The sequence below is a fragment of the Trichechus manatus genome, unplaced genomic scaffold (genome assembly GCF_000243295.1).
Source record: "Trichechus manatus latirostris isolate Lorelei unplaced genomic scaffold, TriManLat1.0 scaffold00039, whole genome shotgun sequence".
Classification (NCBI taxonomy): Eukaryota; Metazoa; Chordata; class Mammalia; order Sirenia; family Trichechidae; genus Trichechus; species Trichechus manatus.
Genome location: NW_004443975.1, coordinates 9063135 through 9078259, shown reverse-complemented (window position 1 = coordinate 9078259; position 15125 = coordinate 9063135). Strand labels below are relative to the sequence as shown.

Sequence of the window (15125 nt, the reverse complement as noted above, 5' to 3'; positions counted from 1 at the left end):
TGTTAACCAATGTCATAAAACAACATGTGTACTACTGTTTCATGAGAAACTATTTGTTCTGTAAGCCTTCACCTGAAGTACAATAAAATAAAAAAAAATAAAAAAGTCCCCTTTACACCAGAGTTCATTGCAGCACTATTCACAGTAGCCAAAAGGTGGAAATAGCCTAAATGTCCATCAGCAGATGAGTAGATCAACAAAATATGGTGCATACATGCAATGGAAGGTTACTGTGCCATAAAGAGAAATGAAGTCCTGATGCATGCCACAGCACGGATGAGCCTTGAAAACATCATGCTGAGTGAAATAAGTCAGTCACAAAAGAACAGATATTGTCTGATCCCACTTCTGTGAAATGTCTAAAATAGGCAGATGCAGATACGCAGTAGACAGAGATCAAAGTTTATTAGTGATTACCAGGGGTGGACGGGAGGGGGAAAGGGGAGTCATTGCTTAGGGGACACTGAGTTTCTGTTAAGGGTGATGGAAAAATTTGGAAACAGTAGTGATGATGATTGCACAATGTGTTGACTAATTAATGTCACTGAATTGTACATGTGAGAAATATTGAAATGGCAAATGTTTTGTTGTTACATATCTATTTACCACAATTAAAAAAAACAAAAACTTCCCTCAAGACCTGCCTCTATCACTCTGCAAAATAGCACCACCATGAGTTTCTGTCACATTATCCTGCCTGTTTGTTTGTTTGTTTTGGTAGCATTTATCGCTACCTGCTCATACATTGTGTATTTATGGATTTGTTCATTGTCTCCCCTCACGCTGGAGTGCTTTACATGTGGGCAAAGACTTTGCTAGTTTTATCCCCAGAGCCTAGAGCAGCGCCTGCCTTGTAACAAACGTCTGAAATGGTCTTTCTAAATGGGTGTGTAAATAGGTGGAGAGAGCACTGGTGCACCTGTTGGTTGACATAAAACTTCATCTCATCTCCTTCACGCACTCACTGGATGAGCTCAAGAGGATTCTTTGAATTTCTGTGACCTCCTCACCTCATCTAGAAAATGGCCACCCAGGACCCTGTCTTAGTTTGCCAGTACTGCTGTAACACAGATGCCACAAGGGGTGTCTTTAAAGAGCAGGAGTGTATTGTCTTACAGTTTTGGAGGCGAGAAGTCTGAATTCAGGGCATCAGCTCTAGGGAAGGCCCCAGGAGTTCCTTGGTGTCCTTGGCACCTGCCTTCCCCCGTGTGTGTCTCTGTGTCTCTTCTGTTCTTTTTATAAGACACCTCTCAGAAATGATTAGGTTTAGGACCCACCCTACTTGGCATGGCCTCATTAACATAACGAAAGAATGCCCGTATTTCCAAACAAGGTCATATTTCCAGAGATTAGGACCTCCATGTAATTTTGGGGGGACACAGTTCAACTCATAACAATCTTCCAGCACTGTCATGAAATATTACTATAAAGACCTTCAGCTTTGGACATCAGGACAGGAATGGAGGGGCCTGTGGTTTTATGGGCTCGGGGATGCCTCATGATCGTTCTGTCTCCTGTTGTCTAGTTTATCCATGGCTGGTTGATCATGTCCTCCCTGATGTTGCTGTTCCTCTTTACTTACATCTACCTTGGGTAAGTGGCTGCTGGTAGCAAGAGTGACTAGAAGGACCTGGGCGTGCAAGGGTGATGGTTGTGCTCCAGACCTCCCTAGTATCAGCTGTTCTGGGAGTGCAGGCTCTGGGCTCCTCCCATGGCCTTCTCAACAGGGAGGGCGAGTGGGGATCTGTGGGGGGCCACATGTCTGTCTGGTTCCTGACTTAAAACAAGCAAAGCCATCTTGGAGGAGGCTCTCTGTGAACCCAAGGTGGGTGGAAACCCCTCAAAATTTAAGTTCTTCTCTTTTGACTATGCCTGGGTACTTCCTAGTTTATGGGAAGAGTTACCTGTGCTATTGCCCCTTGATTTGGCATATCAGCCTGACCCAGGGGCCCAAAGAGCCTGACAAACCAACTCATGGTGACTGCATGCATGTCAGTGTAGAACTGTGTTCCATAGAGCTTTCAATCGCTGATTTTTCAGAAGTAGATTGCCAGGCATTTCTTCCACAGCACCTCTGGGTAGACTCAAACATCCAACCTGTCTTAGCAGCCAAGCGTGTTAACCACTTTTTCTACCAAGAAAACACATTCCAAGGACCTTTTCCCTATGCAGAAGGGTCTTCCAGGTCATGCCAGTGCATGTTTATATGAACCTTCCCAAGCATGAGTCGTCGCTTTACACCCCACCTTGTTCCAGAAAATATGTCAGGTGATTAGTTGTAGGGCAAATGGGAATGGGGAGAAGGGATATTAGTAAATAAGGCCAGAGGTTGGAAGAACCCAGGCTGAAGAGCAGGGGCTGTTAACCTGTGTCAGGGTCTCACCTCTTCCTGGGCTCTGTCTTGGTCCCTGCAGCGAAGTGCTCAAGACCTACAACGTGGCCATGGACTACCCCACCCTCTTCCTGACCGTCTGGAACTTCGGGGCGGTGGGCATGGTGTGCATCCACTGGAAGGGCCCCCTCATGTTGCAGCAGGCCTACCTCATCATGATCAGCGCGCTCATGGCCTTGGTGTTCATCAAGTACCTCCCGGAGTGGTCCGCCTGGGTCATCTTGGGTGCCATCTCTGTATATGGTGTGTTACACTCACAGGTTGTCCTGGGTTTCTAAATAGCCAGAAGGCCATTAGAAAAAGGGCAGCAATCACTAATACTGATTTCTCCATGAATATCACATCCTTCCAGTCAGCATTAGCATGTGGCAAGTAGCTTTTATTACTTACAGCAAGAAGCAGACAGCACACAACAGGAAAAATTCATAACGAGCAGTGCCCGCAGCTCAGAAGCTGTCCGGTGGAGATGGAAGACTCTTGTACACGTGCCACACTATGTACCGTAGGCAGGAGACCCAAGGGCCTGCCTTATGCCAGTCCCCCGGCTAGGTAGGCTTAGTTAGGTGAGCTGGAAAGTTCTGCTATGCGTGCTGCACCTAGCACCATAGCTGAGGGACAAAAAGGGCCTCCAGGGGTTGCGTGACCCACTACAGGAAGCACCATGTAGATTTCTTTTTACTCTGAGCACCCGAGGTGGGGGTGTCAGACATTCTGGTGTGTACCTAGGTGGAATTGTAACTCTTTAACCCTGCTGACAAATAGCAGGCTTGAGCGGGGCAGTGGTTTGTTCTGAGACCTACAGATGCTGGCAGGGAGAGAAATGAGGAAGATCATGGCCGCTGGCCTTGTCAGAAGGACTCCCTCCTTACAGACAGTATGTGAGGTGAGCAGTCGTGACGACACTTCATGCCAGGTCTTCCTTACTGATGCACAGGGTGGCAGGTGGTAGAAAGTCACCTCCTTCCCAAGGATATCCTGATGGTCTCCCTTCTGAGAGGTTCGCCTTCATAAGCACATGGAGTCCCATAGACTCATGGTGTTCTAGAAATAAAACCCGTTATTATATTATATTATTAGAGATAAAATCTATAGAACTCCTTATTTTCCGTTGTTACTGACATGGTTACTGATTATAGCAAACGTTTATTGAACACTTATTTTGTGCCAGGCACCGTTAAGCACTTTACACACTAAGTTATTTGCAGAACAACCCTAAGTGCATTTGGCACAGTGCCTATAAATAATGAGCACCCCAAAATATTAATTTAATTGATATTAGCATGATTACTGTTACTAGTGTTATTACTTCCATTTTAAAGAAAAGGAAGTTGAGGCTCAGCAAAGTGGAATTCGAACCCAAGTCTTGCTTGACTTCTAGGCACACAGTCTAGGTTTCCTGGTTTGCAGCAGCGCGAGTTGCCACTGAGTAGACTTTGACTGCTGGTGACACCGTGTGTATCAGAGTAGAACTGCACTCCTTAGGGTTTTCAGTGGCTGATTTTTTTGGACGTAGATCGTCAGGCCTTTCTTCTGAGGTGCCTCTGAGTGGACCCAAACCTCCAGCCTTTCAGTTAGCAGCTGAGTGTATTAGCTGTTTGCACCACCTGGCAGTTACTCCTTTGAGACCCCACTCTGGGCTCCAGCAGGAGCCGACGCTGTAGCTGTGACTGGAACCTCGCAGGTTTCGGGTGCCAGCTGAACTGCAGGATGCGTGATGACCCTCACTCAGGGGCCCTGGGACAGTTCATCTCTTGCTTGTATGTCAGGGGGTGGCTCCTCTCTCTGGGGACCATTTGGGAATAAATGTCTTTTTCATGTGACGAGGACTCTTTGTTTTCCCAGATCTTGTGGCTGTGCTGTGCCCCAAAGGGCCGCTGCGGATGCTGGTGGAAACCGCCCAGGAGAGAAATGAGCCCATCTTCCCTGCCCTGATATACTCTTGTGAGTAGCCCATGCCTCTGCCTGACGGGGGGCCAGGAAGTGCCAGCAGTGAGGCAAGGGACCCCTCCTGCCTGTGGCTTTCAGAGTGACTAAGACAGTTGTCCTTTTCCGGGCCCAAGGGGAGGGGTGGCCTTGATGATCCCAGGAGGGTGTCCCCCTTGCAGAGATGAAGGTAGGCTGTATCTGCCACTGCACAGGAGATGGCCTGCGGTGTTAGAGCAGGAAGGTGCATCAGAGGGGACGTAGTCCATCCACGCCCCTTCATCCCACCCGTCCTCCAGTGGCCTGTGGTGGGCACAGGCTATGGTTCTGTGAGCCTGCAGTCTTTGAAGCCCTGCGCCCAGCCCCTCCAGGCTCCCTCCAGGCTCCAGAGAAAGGGCTTTGTGGATATTCTTCGGGGCAGGGGTCTAGGGGAGCAGGGGTCTCCTGGTTTTCTCTGGGCTTCCTTGACAGTCCCTAGATGGTGCAAACGGTTAATGTGCCCAGCTGCTAACCAAAAGTTTGGAGATTCAAGTCCGCTGAAGTGCCTCAGTAGAAAGGCCTGGCCACCTGCTTCAAAAATACCAGCCGTTGAAAACCCTGGGGAGCACTGTTCTGCTCTGACACACGTAGGGTCACCATGAGGCAGAACTGACTCCGTGGCAACTGGTTTTTCCTTGACAGCACGTGGCTGCCTGAAGTTACCCAGCTCTGAAGGGCAGGTGCACAGTCTTGTCCCTGGCCTCAGCAACAGTGTGTAGGGATTTGGGTTTATGTACGCATCAAACACACTTGTGTCAAGTCCCCACTCTGTGGCAGGTACTGTGCCAGTCATTGCAGTGGGATGCAAGACCCACATGGCCCCTGCCCCCAGGGAGCCCACAGCCCTGTGGCTTGTACCCCTCCTCCCCCCATCACTGAGAAGGGGGAGCTTATTTAAACAGAGGGCTTACGTTTCTGGAGCTCTGGGGCAATGGTTAAAGCGCTCAGCTGCTAACCAAAAGGTCAGTGGTTGGAACCTATCCGTGGCTCCTCGGGAGAAAGATGTGGCAGTCTGCTTCCATAAAGATTACAGCCTTGGAAACCCTATGAGGCAGTTCTTCCCTGTCCTATAGGGTCACTATGAGTCGGAATCGACTCGACAGCAGTGGGTTTGGGTTTTTTTTGTTTGTACGTTTTTGGGGTCTGCATGGTACGGGGGACCCTGAGCCCAGGGAAACAGTTTCTTGACGGGCTACAAAGTGCTAGATAATTTCTATACAAGGGAAGCATCAAGCTTGTGATGGGAGACGGTAAGCAGCCTGTCCCAGGGCATGGACGCACGTGGCAGGCCCTTTCGGGGGATGAGATGGGTCACGTGTGTAAAGGCTGAGGGTCGTGCCTGGGACAGTCGTCTGTGTTGAGTGTCTGTGCTCCGGGGACTCCCCAGGGAACAAAGTGAAGTCTGCTCTGACGTTGCTCACTTTCTAGAAGGGAGACAGACAGTAATGAAATAGACAAACACGTAAGTGAGGAGGTGGTAAGTCCTGTGAAGAAAAGTAAAGCAGGTAAGGGAGCGAAGGGCTTCAGGGTGGGTGGGGTTGGGTGCTATTTCACATAGGTGGTCAGGGACACTCTCTCTAATAAGGCTGATATTTGACCAGAGGCCTGACTTAGGTAAATCTGGGGGCAGAGCGTTCCAGGCAGAAGGAACAGCAGCAGGCGCAAAGGCCCTGAGGCAGTGTGCCTGTGCATTGAGGGAGCCCAGGGGTCCAGTGTGGCTGGAGCAGAGGGAGTAGGGATGGGAGGGGGAGAAGAGGTTGGAGAAATGGGGAGGGTCCAGGCCACTCTTACCATGCAGGCTGTGACGAGGACGTTGGCTCTTACTCCTGAGTGAGAGGTAAAGCCATTGAAACATTTTAGGCCCACCTGACTTTATGTAACACAGGTTATTGAGTGGAGAATAAAACATATGGGGGACAAGAGTGGAAGCAGGAGACTTGGCGGCTGTATAAATAATAACCCAGGAAAGAGACGATGGGGTTTGGACCAGGGGCAGCAGTAGAGGTGGTGAGAGGTGGTTGGATTTTTGGGGGCAAAACTGACAAATGTGTGGATGGCTAGGGTGTGAGAGAGTCAAGAATGACATTGGTGCCTTGGCCTGAGCAGCTAATAGGGTGGAGCTGCCATTTACTGAGAGGAAGAAGACGTGATGGGGCAGGTTTGGGGGGATGGGTTCGAGAGTATGTTTTGGGCGTGTTAAGTTTGAGGTGCTCATCAGACATTCAGGTGGAGAGTTGGAGGTATTGGGTGGTAAGTTGAGATAGTTCCAGGCTAGAGATACAAAAGACAGTTAATTCACAAAACTCTTCACTAATATTGTTGCAGTTTCTGGGTAAAAAACGACCCAAAGCAATTGCTGTTGAGTTGATTCCAACTCATGGTGACCCCATGTGTGCAGAGTAGAACTGTGCTCCACAGATTTTTCAGTGACTGGTTTTTTGGATGTCCCTGGAGAAGGACATCATGCTTGGTAAAGTCGAGGGTCAGTGAAAAAAAGGAACACCCTCAGTGAGATGGACTGACACAGTGGCTGCAACAGTGGGCTTAAGCATAACGATTGTGAGGATGGTGTAGGACTGGGCAGTGTTTTGTTGTGTTGTACATAGGGTCGCTATGAGTCAGAACAAACTCAACGGCACCTAACAATGACAACAACAGATCACCAGGCCTTTCTTCTGAGGCGCCCCTGAGTGGACTCGAACCATCAATCTTTCAGTTATTAGCTGAGCACTTAACCATTAGCATTACCTAGGGAGCTTGTTTGTGAGGCAGTTGTGAGGAGGGGGGAGAAAAAAAAGGAAAAGGCATTGATTGCCCACACCTGGTCAATGAGTCCAGGCCCCGCCCCACAAGGGCCTCCTAACCATGTATATAGACAAATACCACGTAAACTTAGGGTCTTGTGTTGGCTTCCTGGGGGCAAAGACTGGCCCCCTGCCTTCCAGGCCTGAGGACAGCCCAAGTTAGCACTTCCTGTTCTCCTTCCTGCAGCTGCCATGGTGTGGACAGTGGGCATGGCCAAGCCGGACCTCTCCTCCCAGGGAGCCCTCCAGCTCCCCTATGATCCAGAGATGGGTGAGTGTCCCGGGGGCCTGTCAGAATTGGGAGGTAGCTCCTCATCTGCACCCCACCTGTGTGGGCGACAGGCGCCATGTTCTGCATCCTGTCCCCAGCTCTGCCTGGCTTGGCCTCTCTGGAGAGCATTGGGGCAGCCCTCCTGGGCACACGTCTTAGAGACTGGGCAGGGTTGGCTCGTCGGCTCTTGACCCACCCTCACTTGGCTGCATTCCCTTTCAGGTTCCAGGGGCTGCTGAGGATGGTGGGTGTGGGTGGGGAGCACTGGGGTCCTGCAGTGATTGGGCCATACCCCACCCCCCGGGGCTTTGTTCCCCAGAGCCGAGGGATGCCCTTTGACTGTGCTTGTTTCTCTTTTTGCCACCTCCTCACCACCATGACCGACACCCAGAAGAAGACTCCTATGACAGTTTTGGGGAGCCCTCGTACCCAGAAGTCTTTGAACCCCCCCTGCCTGGCTACCTGGGGGAGGAGCTGGAGGAAGAGGAGGAAAGTAAGGTGCCCGTGTTCAGATGGTCGGCGTCAGCCAAGGATGGGGCCAGGGGAAGGGTGTGAGGGGAGAAGCCCCTTTTCATTTCAAAGCCGTCTTTACAAAAGTCATGAAGAAATCTGCAAAGGTGGGGCCTGGCTGGCGGCCACAGGAGCTTTTGTGTTGAAGCTGAACCATTTATTTAACAGATTTTTACTGAGTCCTGGCTGTGCTGGGGTGCAGGGGAGAAAGCACCCTGTTCTCCTGGGCCTTACAGTCTAACGGGGCGAGGGGCATTAGTCACACACAGGACTGTGAAGGAGAACATAGGTGCCAGGAGAGCAGGTCGGGGCGTGGCCTGGTCCGAAGGGGTCAGAGAAGGTTATCTGAGGAAGTAACTTCTGAGGCGAGCCCACAGCAGTAAGCAGGTGAGAGGCAGCCCAGGAAGAGCGTGTCCGCTGAGGGGCCTGCACTAGGAGACCCCCAGGCAGGGGCTGCCATGATTAGAGGAGGTAAAGGTGCGCTGGGCCCACGGTGCGGGGGTGCAGCGAGGGGGGCCTTCCAGATCAAGGTGAGGGTCCGGGGGTATCCCAGCAGTAGACGGAGCCACAGGAGGGTTTTACACTGCATGGGAGGATGGATGCCACTGGGAGGGGACAAGTTGTGGCTGGTGAGAATTCCATCTGGGTGTCCCACCCTTGAGGGGCCTGTAGGAGGTCCCTGTGCAGCTATAAGGGAGGCAGGTGGGCTTCGGGCTCCAAGGAAGGGCTGGGCTGGCAGGTCACAGCCTCTGTACTGTGTCTGCCAGTAGGCCGTGGAGCACAGAGCAGGGGGCAGACTTGGGGGGATGCCTCCCCGGGGCAGAGCCTGAGGAGACATGAGTAGCTGTTGTGGAGGGCAGTCTTGAACACAAGCGCAGAGGTGGTTCAAGACCTGATTCTTTTCCCAGGGGGATTAGCACAGTCATTCAGTCAGTGCACATTGAGCCTTGCCGGCAGCAGCACTGCAGAGCACGTAAAGCAGTCTGGAGCAGCTGCAGGTTCTTTAAGCCCAGGGAGGTGGCTAAGCCTGAGGAGGTCCTGAGGGGCAGAGCATTTGCAAAGGCTGAGAGATGAAAGAGGATAGGAGAAGTGAGCCTTCAGGGAGCTGCTTGGTGTGGTTGGGCAGAGGAGGTGGGGTGAGCAGGAAGCAGCTGGGGTGTGGGGCCTGGGAAAGACCTTGCAGGGCATGGCACAGGTGGGGAGAGCTCAGGTTTTATCCTGGAGGTGACAGGAACCACTGGTGGTTATGCAGGGAAACAAAATGAGCAGCTCTACATTCCGTACTGAGGTGCGGAGGAATCTGGATGGATGGACTGCTGGGAGACCAGGAGGGGGCGCTGCCCTCATCCAGACGACAGAAGAGAATGAAGAGCAAGAGTCAGGGTCAGAGACTAGCCAGAGCACGTGTGGGACGGCCCTGAAGGACTCCCTGGGTGAGGGACACACGAGGAGGGGGCGGGGGGGGGGAGTGACCATGCCCACCCAGACATGGTCAGGCAGGTGTGCGGGAGGTCGGGCTCGGTTTTGGACAGGCGAGCACGAAGGTCTGCCACACGCTCAGGTGGAGACACCAGTGGACACTCAGTGGGTGAGGGGCTCCGGGGAGGGGCCAGGGTTTGAGACCAGGCATTGGAGTCATCAACATACAGATGTTGTCAAAACCGAGGGCCTGAAGAAGAGCCCCTGGGAAGGTGCAGGGCCAGAATGGAGAGTGCTAAGGACAGCCCAGGGCTTACGGGGTGGGCCGGAGCCCATGGAAGACCCTGAGGTGTAGCCTGTGTGAGGGACTGGACCTGGACAGGGGAGGGGTGTGCTGCAAGCACTGGGACAGCCAAGCAATGGCCTGGGCCCTCGTGGGCCAGTCGCTGGGTAGGGTGCAGGTGCCTGGTGTGGTTAGGTTTCAGAAGTGAGATAAAGGGAGGGAGAGGCAGGAAGGGGGGTGGTTGGGCAGTTAGAGAGGGAGGGACCAGGGCAAAGACAGCAGTATTTTTAAGATGAGCAAGACTTAAACATGTTTATTAGGCACCGAGGGAGGAGCCAGCTGAGGGGAGCAGTTGAAATCAGAGGTGCAAATGCGGTGTTGATGAAGAGGTCGTGGAGGAAGGGTGGGGCAACAGGAGGCGGGACCCCTCCGCTTGGAGCTCGGAAGGGAGGAGTGGTGGACAGGTGAGGCAGCCATGGGTGTCCTCACAACAGGCCTGCTTGGCGAGTTTATTATGTAAACCTTTCTCTTGTCTATGGGAACAAAATAATCCCACAAACAGGAGCACCAGGGCAGCTGCATGAAAGAAAATGAAAGTATTTTAGAAGCTCTGATTTACTTATCAGTAATGTAGAGGCTAATTACAAAATAATTTTACCTGTTTTTTTTGGGGAGGTGTCCCCAGAGGCCTTCTATCTAGGTATGTACAATTGCATGTTCTTGAAAGTAGTGAAATTAAAATTCCTAGAAAAAATGTATAATTCAGACTTAGCACTAAGTTGTACAGTAGTCCCCCCTTACCTGTGGGGGATACATTCCAAGATCCCCCTGTGGATGCCTGAACCAAGAGTGGTCCCGAACCCTGTATGTACTACGATTTGTCCTATACATACATACCTATGATAAAGTTTAATTTATAAATTAAGCACAGTAAGAGATTAACAACAATAACTAATAATAAAATAGAACGATTAAAAACAATATACTGTAATAAAAGTTACATAATGACGGCATGAGATTTCATCATGCTATGTACTCATTTAACATTTTTGAACAGTGGTTGACTGCAGGTAACTGAAACCGCAGAAATCGAAACGGCGGATAAGGGGGGCTACTGTATACAATTCCCCCAACGCTGGCCAGTATATTTTTATTTTTTCTTTTCTTCGCTCAACTAAGTGCCAAGCCCTGGTTTTACCCGAGTATCAGAAATGCCTGCTTTTGACTGCCCAGGCTGTAAGTTGCCCAAACCACGGGTTTCCCCACCTTTTCCCACTGGCCGCCATTTTCCAGAGGACAGCCTGTTTTTTGTCACCAGTCTGCGTGGCTGTTCCCCTGGTCCATGTGAGGGGGAGCAGGCTGGGCAGGGACTCTACATTGTCCAGTCCCCTGAGGTCCCAGGGCTCTGGCCCCTCCTTCCCTTGCCCGGGCAGAGGGGCTGTGCTTTCCTGCCTAGTGTTAGCCTCTCTTCCTTCCCTCTGCCAGCCTCTCGGGGCTTCGGAGACCAATGGGTGCGCTTTCTCTTCCCCACACAGGGGGCGTGAAGCTCGGCCTCGGGGACTTCATCTTCTACAGCGTGCTGGTGGGCAAGGCGGCGGCCACGGGCAGTGGGGACTGGAACACCACGCTGGCATGCTTCGTGGCCATCCTTATTGTGAGTTGTGTTCCCCAGGGTCTTCACGAGGGGGCCTCAGGATCCCCAGGGAGTTTTCAGGTGCAGTCCTCCCTCTGGGGAGCAGAAGCAGTTATTGGAGCTGGACGGGGCTGTCAAAAGGAGCCTGCTGGTGCAGTAGTTAAGTGCTCACTGCTAACCGAAAGGTCGTTGGTTCAAATATCAGCTCCGCCGGAGAAAGATGTGGCAGTCTGCTTCCGTAAAGATTTACAGCCTTGGAAACCTTATAGGGCAGTTCTACTCTGTCCTACAGGGTCACTATGAGTTGGAATTGACTTGACAGCAGTGGGTTTGGTTTGGTTTGGGGGACTGTCAGGAAGATCCTCAAGACCAAAGATTTGGAGCCCTGGTGGTGCACTGGTTGAGCTCGGCTACTAAACAAAAGGTTGGCAGTTTGAATCCACCAGGCGCTCCTTGGGAACCCTATGGGGCAGTTCTGCTTTGTTCTGTAGGGTCGCTATGAGTTGAAATCAACTCGACAGCAACGGGTTTGGTTTGTTTTTATTTTTATTTTTTTTTTGGTAGCTGTCAACAGGAGTCCCTGAGTGGTGCGTACGTTAACGCACTCGGCTGCTAACCAAAAGGTTGGAGGTTTGAGTTCACCGAGAGGCATCTCAGAAGAAAGGCCTGGTGATCTACTTCAGAAAAATTAGCCGTTGAAAACCCTGTGGAGCACAGTTCTACTCTGACACACATGGGGCGCCATGAGTCAGAATCGACTCAACAGCAACTGCTTGGTTGGTTGGTAGTTATCAACAAGACCCTCCCCAGACTGTTCAGGACAGTGCAAGGGGAGGGGGTGACCCAGGAGCTCTGACATTCATTGAGCAGCACTCCATGCTGAGGACTTGGCCAAAAGTTTTGTGTGCTTGTCTCACAATACCCTGTGTGGTGAGTATGTTTACCTCAGATTTTTAGAAATAGGTTATGAGCCTTACCCATGGGCACAAAGCTAGTGAGGGACTAAGTTGTGATTTAAGCTCAGTTCTCTAACTCTGGAGCCTGTATGCTTCCCTCTCCTCTGTGCCACCCGGACACCGTGAGGTTCTGCATTCCAGGGTCTTCTGAGGTTTGGAGGACAACCCCATCGCTTTGAACCCCAGCAGTGAAATTTGTTGGCCTCTGTAGTCACTTAACATGGCCAAATACACACAGTGGGGAGACATTCTATTATGATTTCATCTCAGACGTCTTCCTTTTCGGATCAGAGGAGGTAGAGTCTCAGAGTAGTGAATTCTCAGTGCTCTGCACCTTTGAGGAAAACCCTGGGTGTTATGTGGCAGGGCACATTAAGGCTGGTGGCCCAGGTTTTTGGAGATTCTGTTTCTGCCCACAAATGAGTGTCAGGGGTGACAGGCCTCCAGGCCCTCCTCCTCCAATGGTCTGATCTGAAGCCTGCTGCTTCCCCAGGGATAAGGCCAGCTCTCTGGTTCCTTGTCCCCACCCAGCTCGCTGCCTACCTTGGCCGGGGAGGTGAGATGGGCATCTCCCACACCTACTTCCCAGGGGATGGGTCACATAACATCATTGATTCCCCTGATGTGAGCTGCTGAGAACCTCCCCAGCATTTCAGTTGGGCTCATCCAGTTCTTGTATAAATACATGCTCCCTGAGGGGAGGCGTCTTAGCGTCCTGAGTGACTGTGACAGGCAGACCGGGGACGCATCTTACTGTCCTGAGTGACTGTGACAGGCAGACCGGGGAGGCGTCTTACTGTCCTGAGTGACTGTGACAGGCAGACCGGGGAGGCGTCTTACTGTCCTGAGTGACTGTGACACGTAGACCGGGGACGCGTCTTACTGTCCTGAGTGACTGTGACAGGCAGACTGGGGAGGCAGCATAGTCTGGGAGAACAGCCCTGTCCTTGGAGTCAGGAGGCTGCTTTCTGACTCGCCCACTAGCGTGTGGGGTGTTGTGATGAGAGTGAGAACATCTGCCCTGTGATACCTCACAGAGATGTTGCAGGGATCAGGGAAGATAATGGGGTGACAAGTCCTTGAACAAGCTCCTGAGCCCAGGGACTAGGCTGTCATCAAGTCCCTTCCGAAGTGCTCCCTTCCCTCCTCCCCCTACACGTCCACACGGTGGAGTCGCCCTCCTCACCCCCCACCTCCCCTGTGTCCTGCAGGGTTTGTGTTTGACCCTCCTGCTGCTGGCCGTGTTCAAGAAAGCGCTGCCCGCCCTCCCCATCTCCATCACGTTCGGCCTCATCTTCTACTTCTCCACAGACAACCTGGTTCGCCCTTTCATGGACACCTTGGCCTCCCATCAGCTCTATATCTGACGTGAAGCGCAGTGCTGTGGGCTGGAAGCTGTGGGAGATTTTAACCTGATGCAGTTGTATAGTTTTCACTCTAGTGCCATATATTTTTAAGACTTTTCTTTCCTTTAAAGAAAAGAATAAAAATCATTGTGTTTACTTCGTGAAGATGAAGCAGAACCAGCTTTTTGGTGCTAATTGTTTTTGTCACCAGACTTTGGCTCACCCTATCATCAGCACTCACTTCACTGACAGGAAACACAGATTTATCCAGATGAACTGAGAAGGGTTACCCGATACGGGGAGGGGACGTGGAGAAGGATGCCTATTCATACTTCATGGCCTGGAATTCTCCGAGGGTCAATGTGAACGAAGATGTTCATCTATTAGGGACCAGGAGTACATGCTTGGGAACTCAACTAAGCACCTGTCACTCTGGCAAAAGAAGACAAGCCATTTTTTTCTGCAAGGAATGTTCCCAGTGCTTTGTCTATGATGTCATTGTTATTTTATTACCTTTAGAAGCAGAGTCCTGTTCCTTTGACATCAAGTTCTTGCTGGGAAATGGCTTAATATTAGTATCAATAAATAGATGAACCCCATTGGGATGTTGTCATTTGGTCTGTTTGTAAGTGTTGACCTCTCTCCCTGCATCTCTGCAGCACTCCCAGGATAACGTGTGCTGCAGGCCCAGTTATGAAGGAGAGAGGCTTCGCTGTCCTCCCTCTCTGCTATTATTTATTTGACCAGGAAGTTTCCTAAGCAAAGGTTTTCAGAGAGCAGCGAGGCATGACATCTGACCTCTCTGAGGTGGAGCAGGCTGTTGTGAGCACATCCCCGTGTCAGAAACACTCCAAGGTGGTTGCCAAAATGTCAGTGATGCCTTTATCAAGTGTCCATGCTCAACAGAAACCAGTGCATGGGGGCCAGGTGAGAGCTGACGTTCAGAAGCTCACTCTCCATTCCTTCTCTGGCCGTAGCTCTGGGCACTTTGGTTGGGGGAGTGGACAAGGTGGGTTTTCCTTTTCCTCTGCGCATCTGACACAGTGCTGGGCTGCAAGGAGAGTCTCTTGATGGTGACTGAAGCTCCCTGAGTCATGCAGAGCAGGCAGCTGTCGCTGCTAGTGAGCACAGCTGCTGAGTAGCTGAGACAACACAGGTGCTGTGTTTGGAGTTCAGCCTGGTAGCTCTGTCCACTTGTTCCAGAAATAATCTGAGTGCTGTGACCGGGTATTTATTGGGACAGGAATAAAAGTGTATTTTGATGTTGGACAGGAGCTTTCTTTTTGCTGGACTGTTTGGTGAATGGGGTGGGAGGAGGGCTGAGAAGGCCCATTGCCTTCTGTCCTGGTGGTGGCGTGTCCATGGACCAGCAGTTGGAAAGCTGCAGAGCTGTGACTTACGACTGATGAGCAGTCAGAGACACAGGGGTGATGGCATCACAGTCATGAAAGCCAGAAGTAGGAAGAGTTTTAAGAGGATGAGAGAGAGTTCCTGATGTTAAAAGCTACCAAGAAGTTAAATAGTTGCCATCAAGTCAATTCTAACTTGT

General features: G+C 51.3%; 1 protein-coding gene across 1 annotated transcript in view; it reads left to right on the top strand.

Annotated features, from left to right (window-relative positions):
* Positions 1 to 14388, top strand: part of PSEN2 (presenilin 2) — a 39976-nt gene extending 25588 nt beyond the window's left edge. Inside the window, exons 5-11 of the mRNA XM_023730925.1 lie at positions 1526 to 1593; positions 2415 to 2635; positions 4235 to 4333; positions 7346 to 7429; positions 7821 to 7922; positions 11177 to 11295; positions 13442 to 14388. Of these exons, the coding sequence (XP_023586693.1) occupies positions 1526 to 1593; positions 2415 to 2635; positions 4235 to 4333; positions 7346 to 7429; positions 7821 to 7922; positions 11177 to 11295; positions 13442 to 13597 (849 nt within the window). The 3' untranslated portion in view covers positions 13598 to 14388. The remainder of the gene's footprint in view (positions 1 to 1525; positions 1594 to 2414; positions 2636 to 4234; positions 4334 to 7345; positions 7430 to 7820; positions 7923 to 11176; positions 11296 to 13441) is intronic.
* The last annotated feature ends 737 nt before the right edge of the window (positions 14389 to 15125 follow it).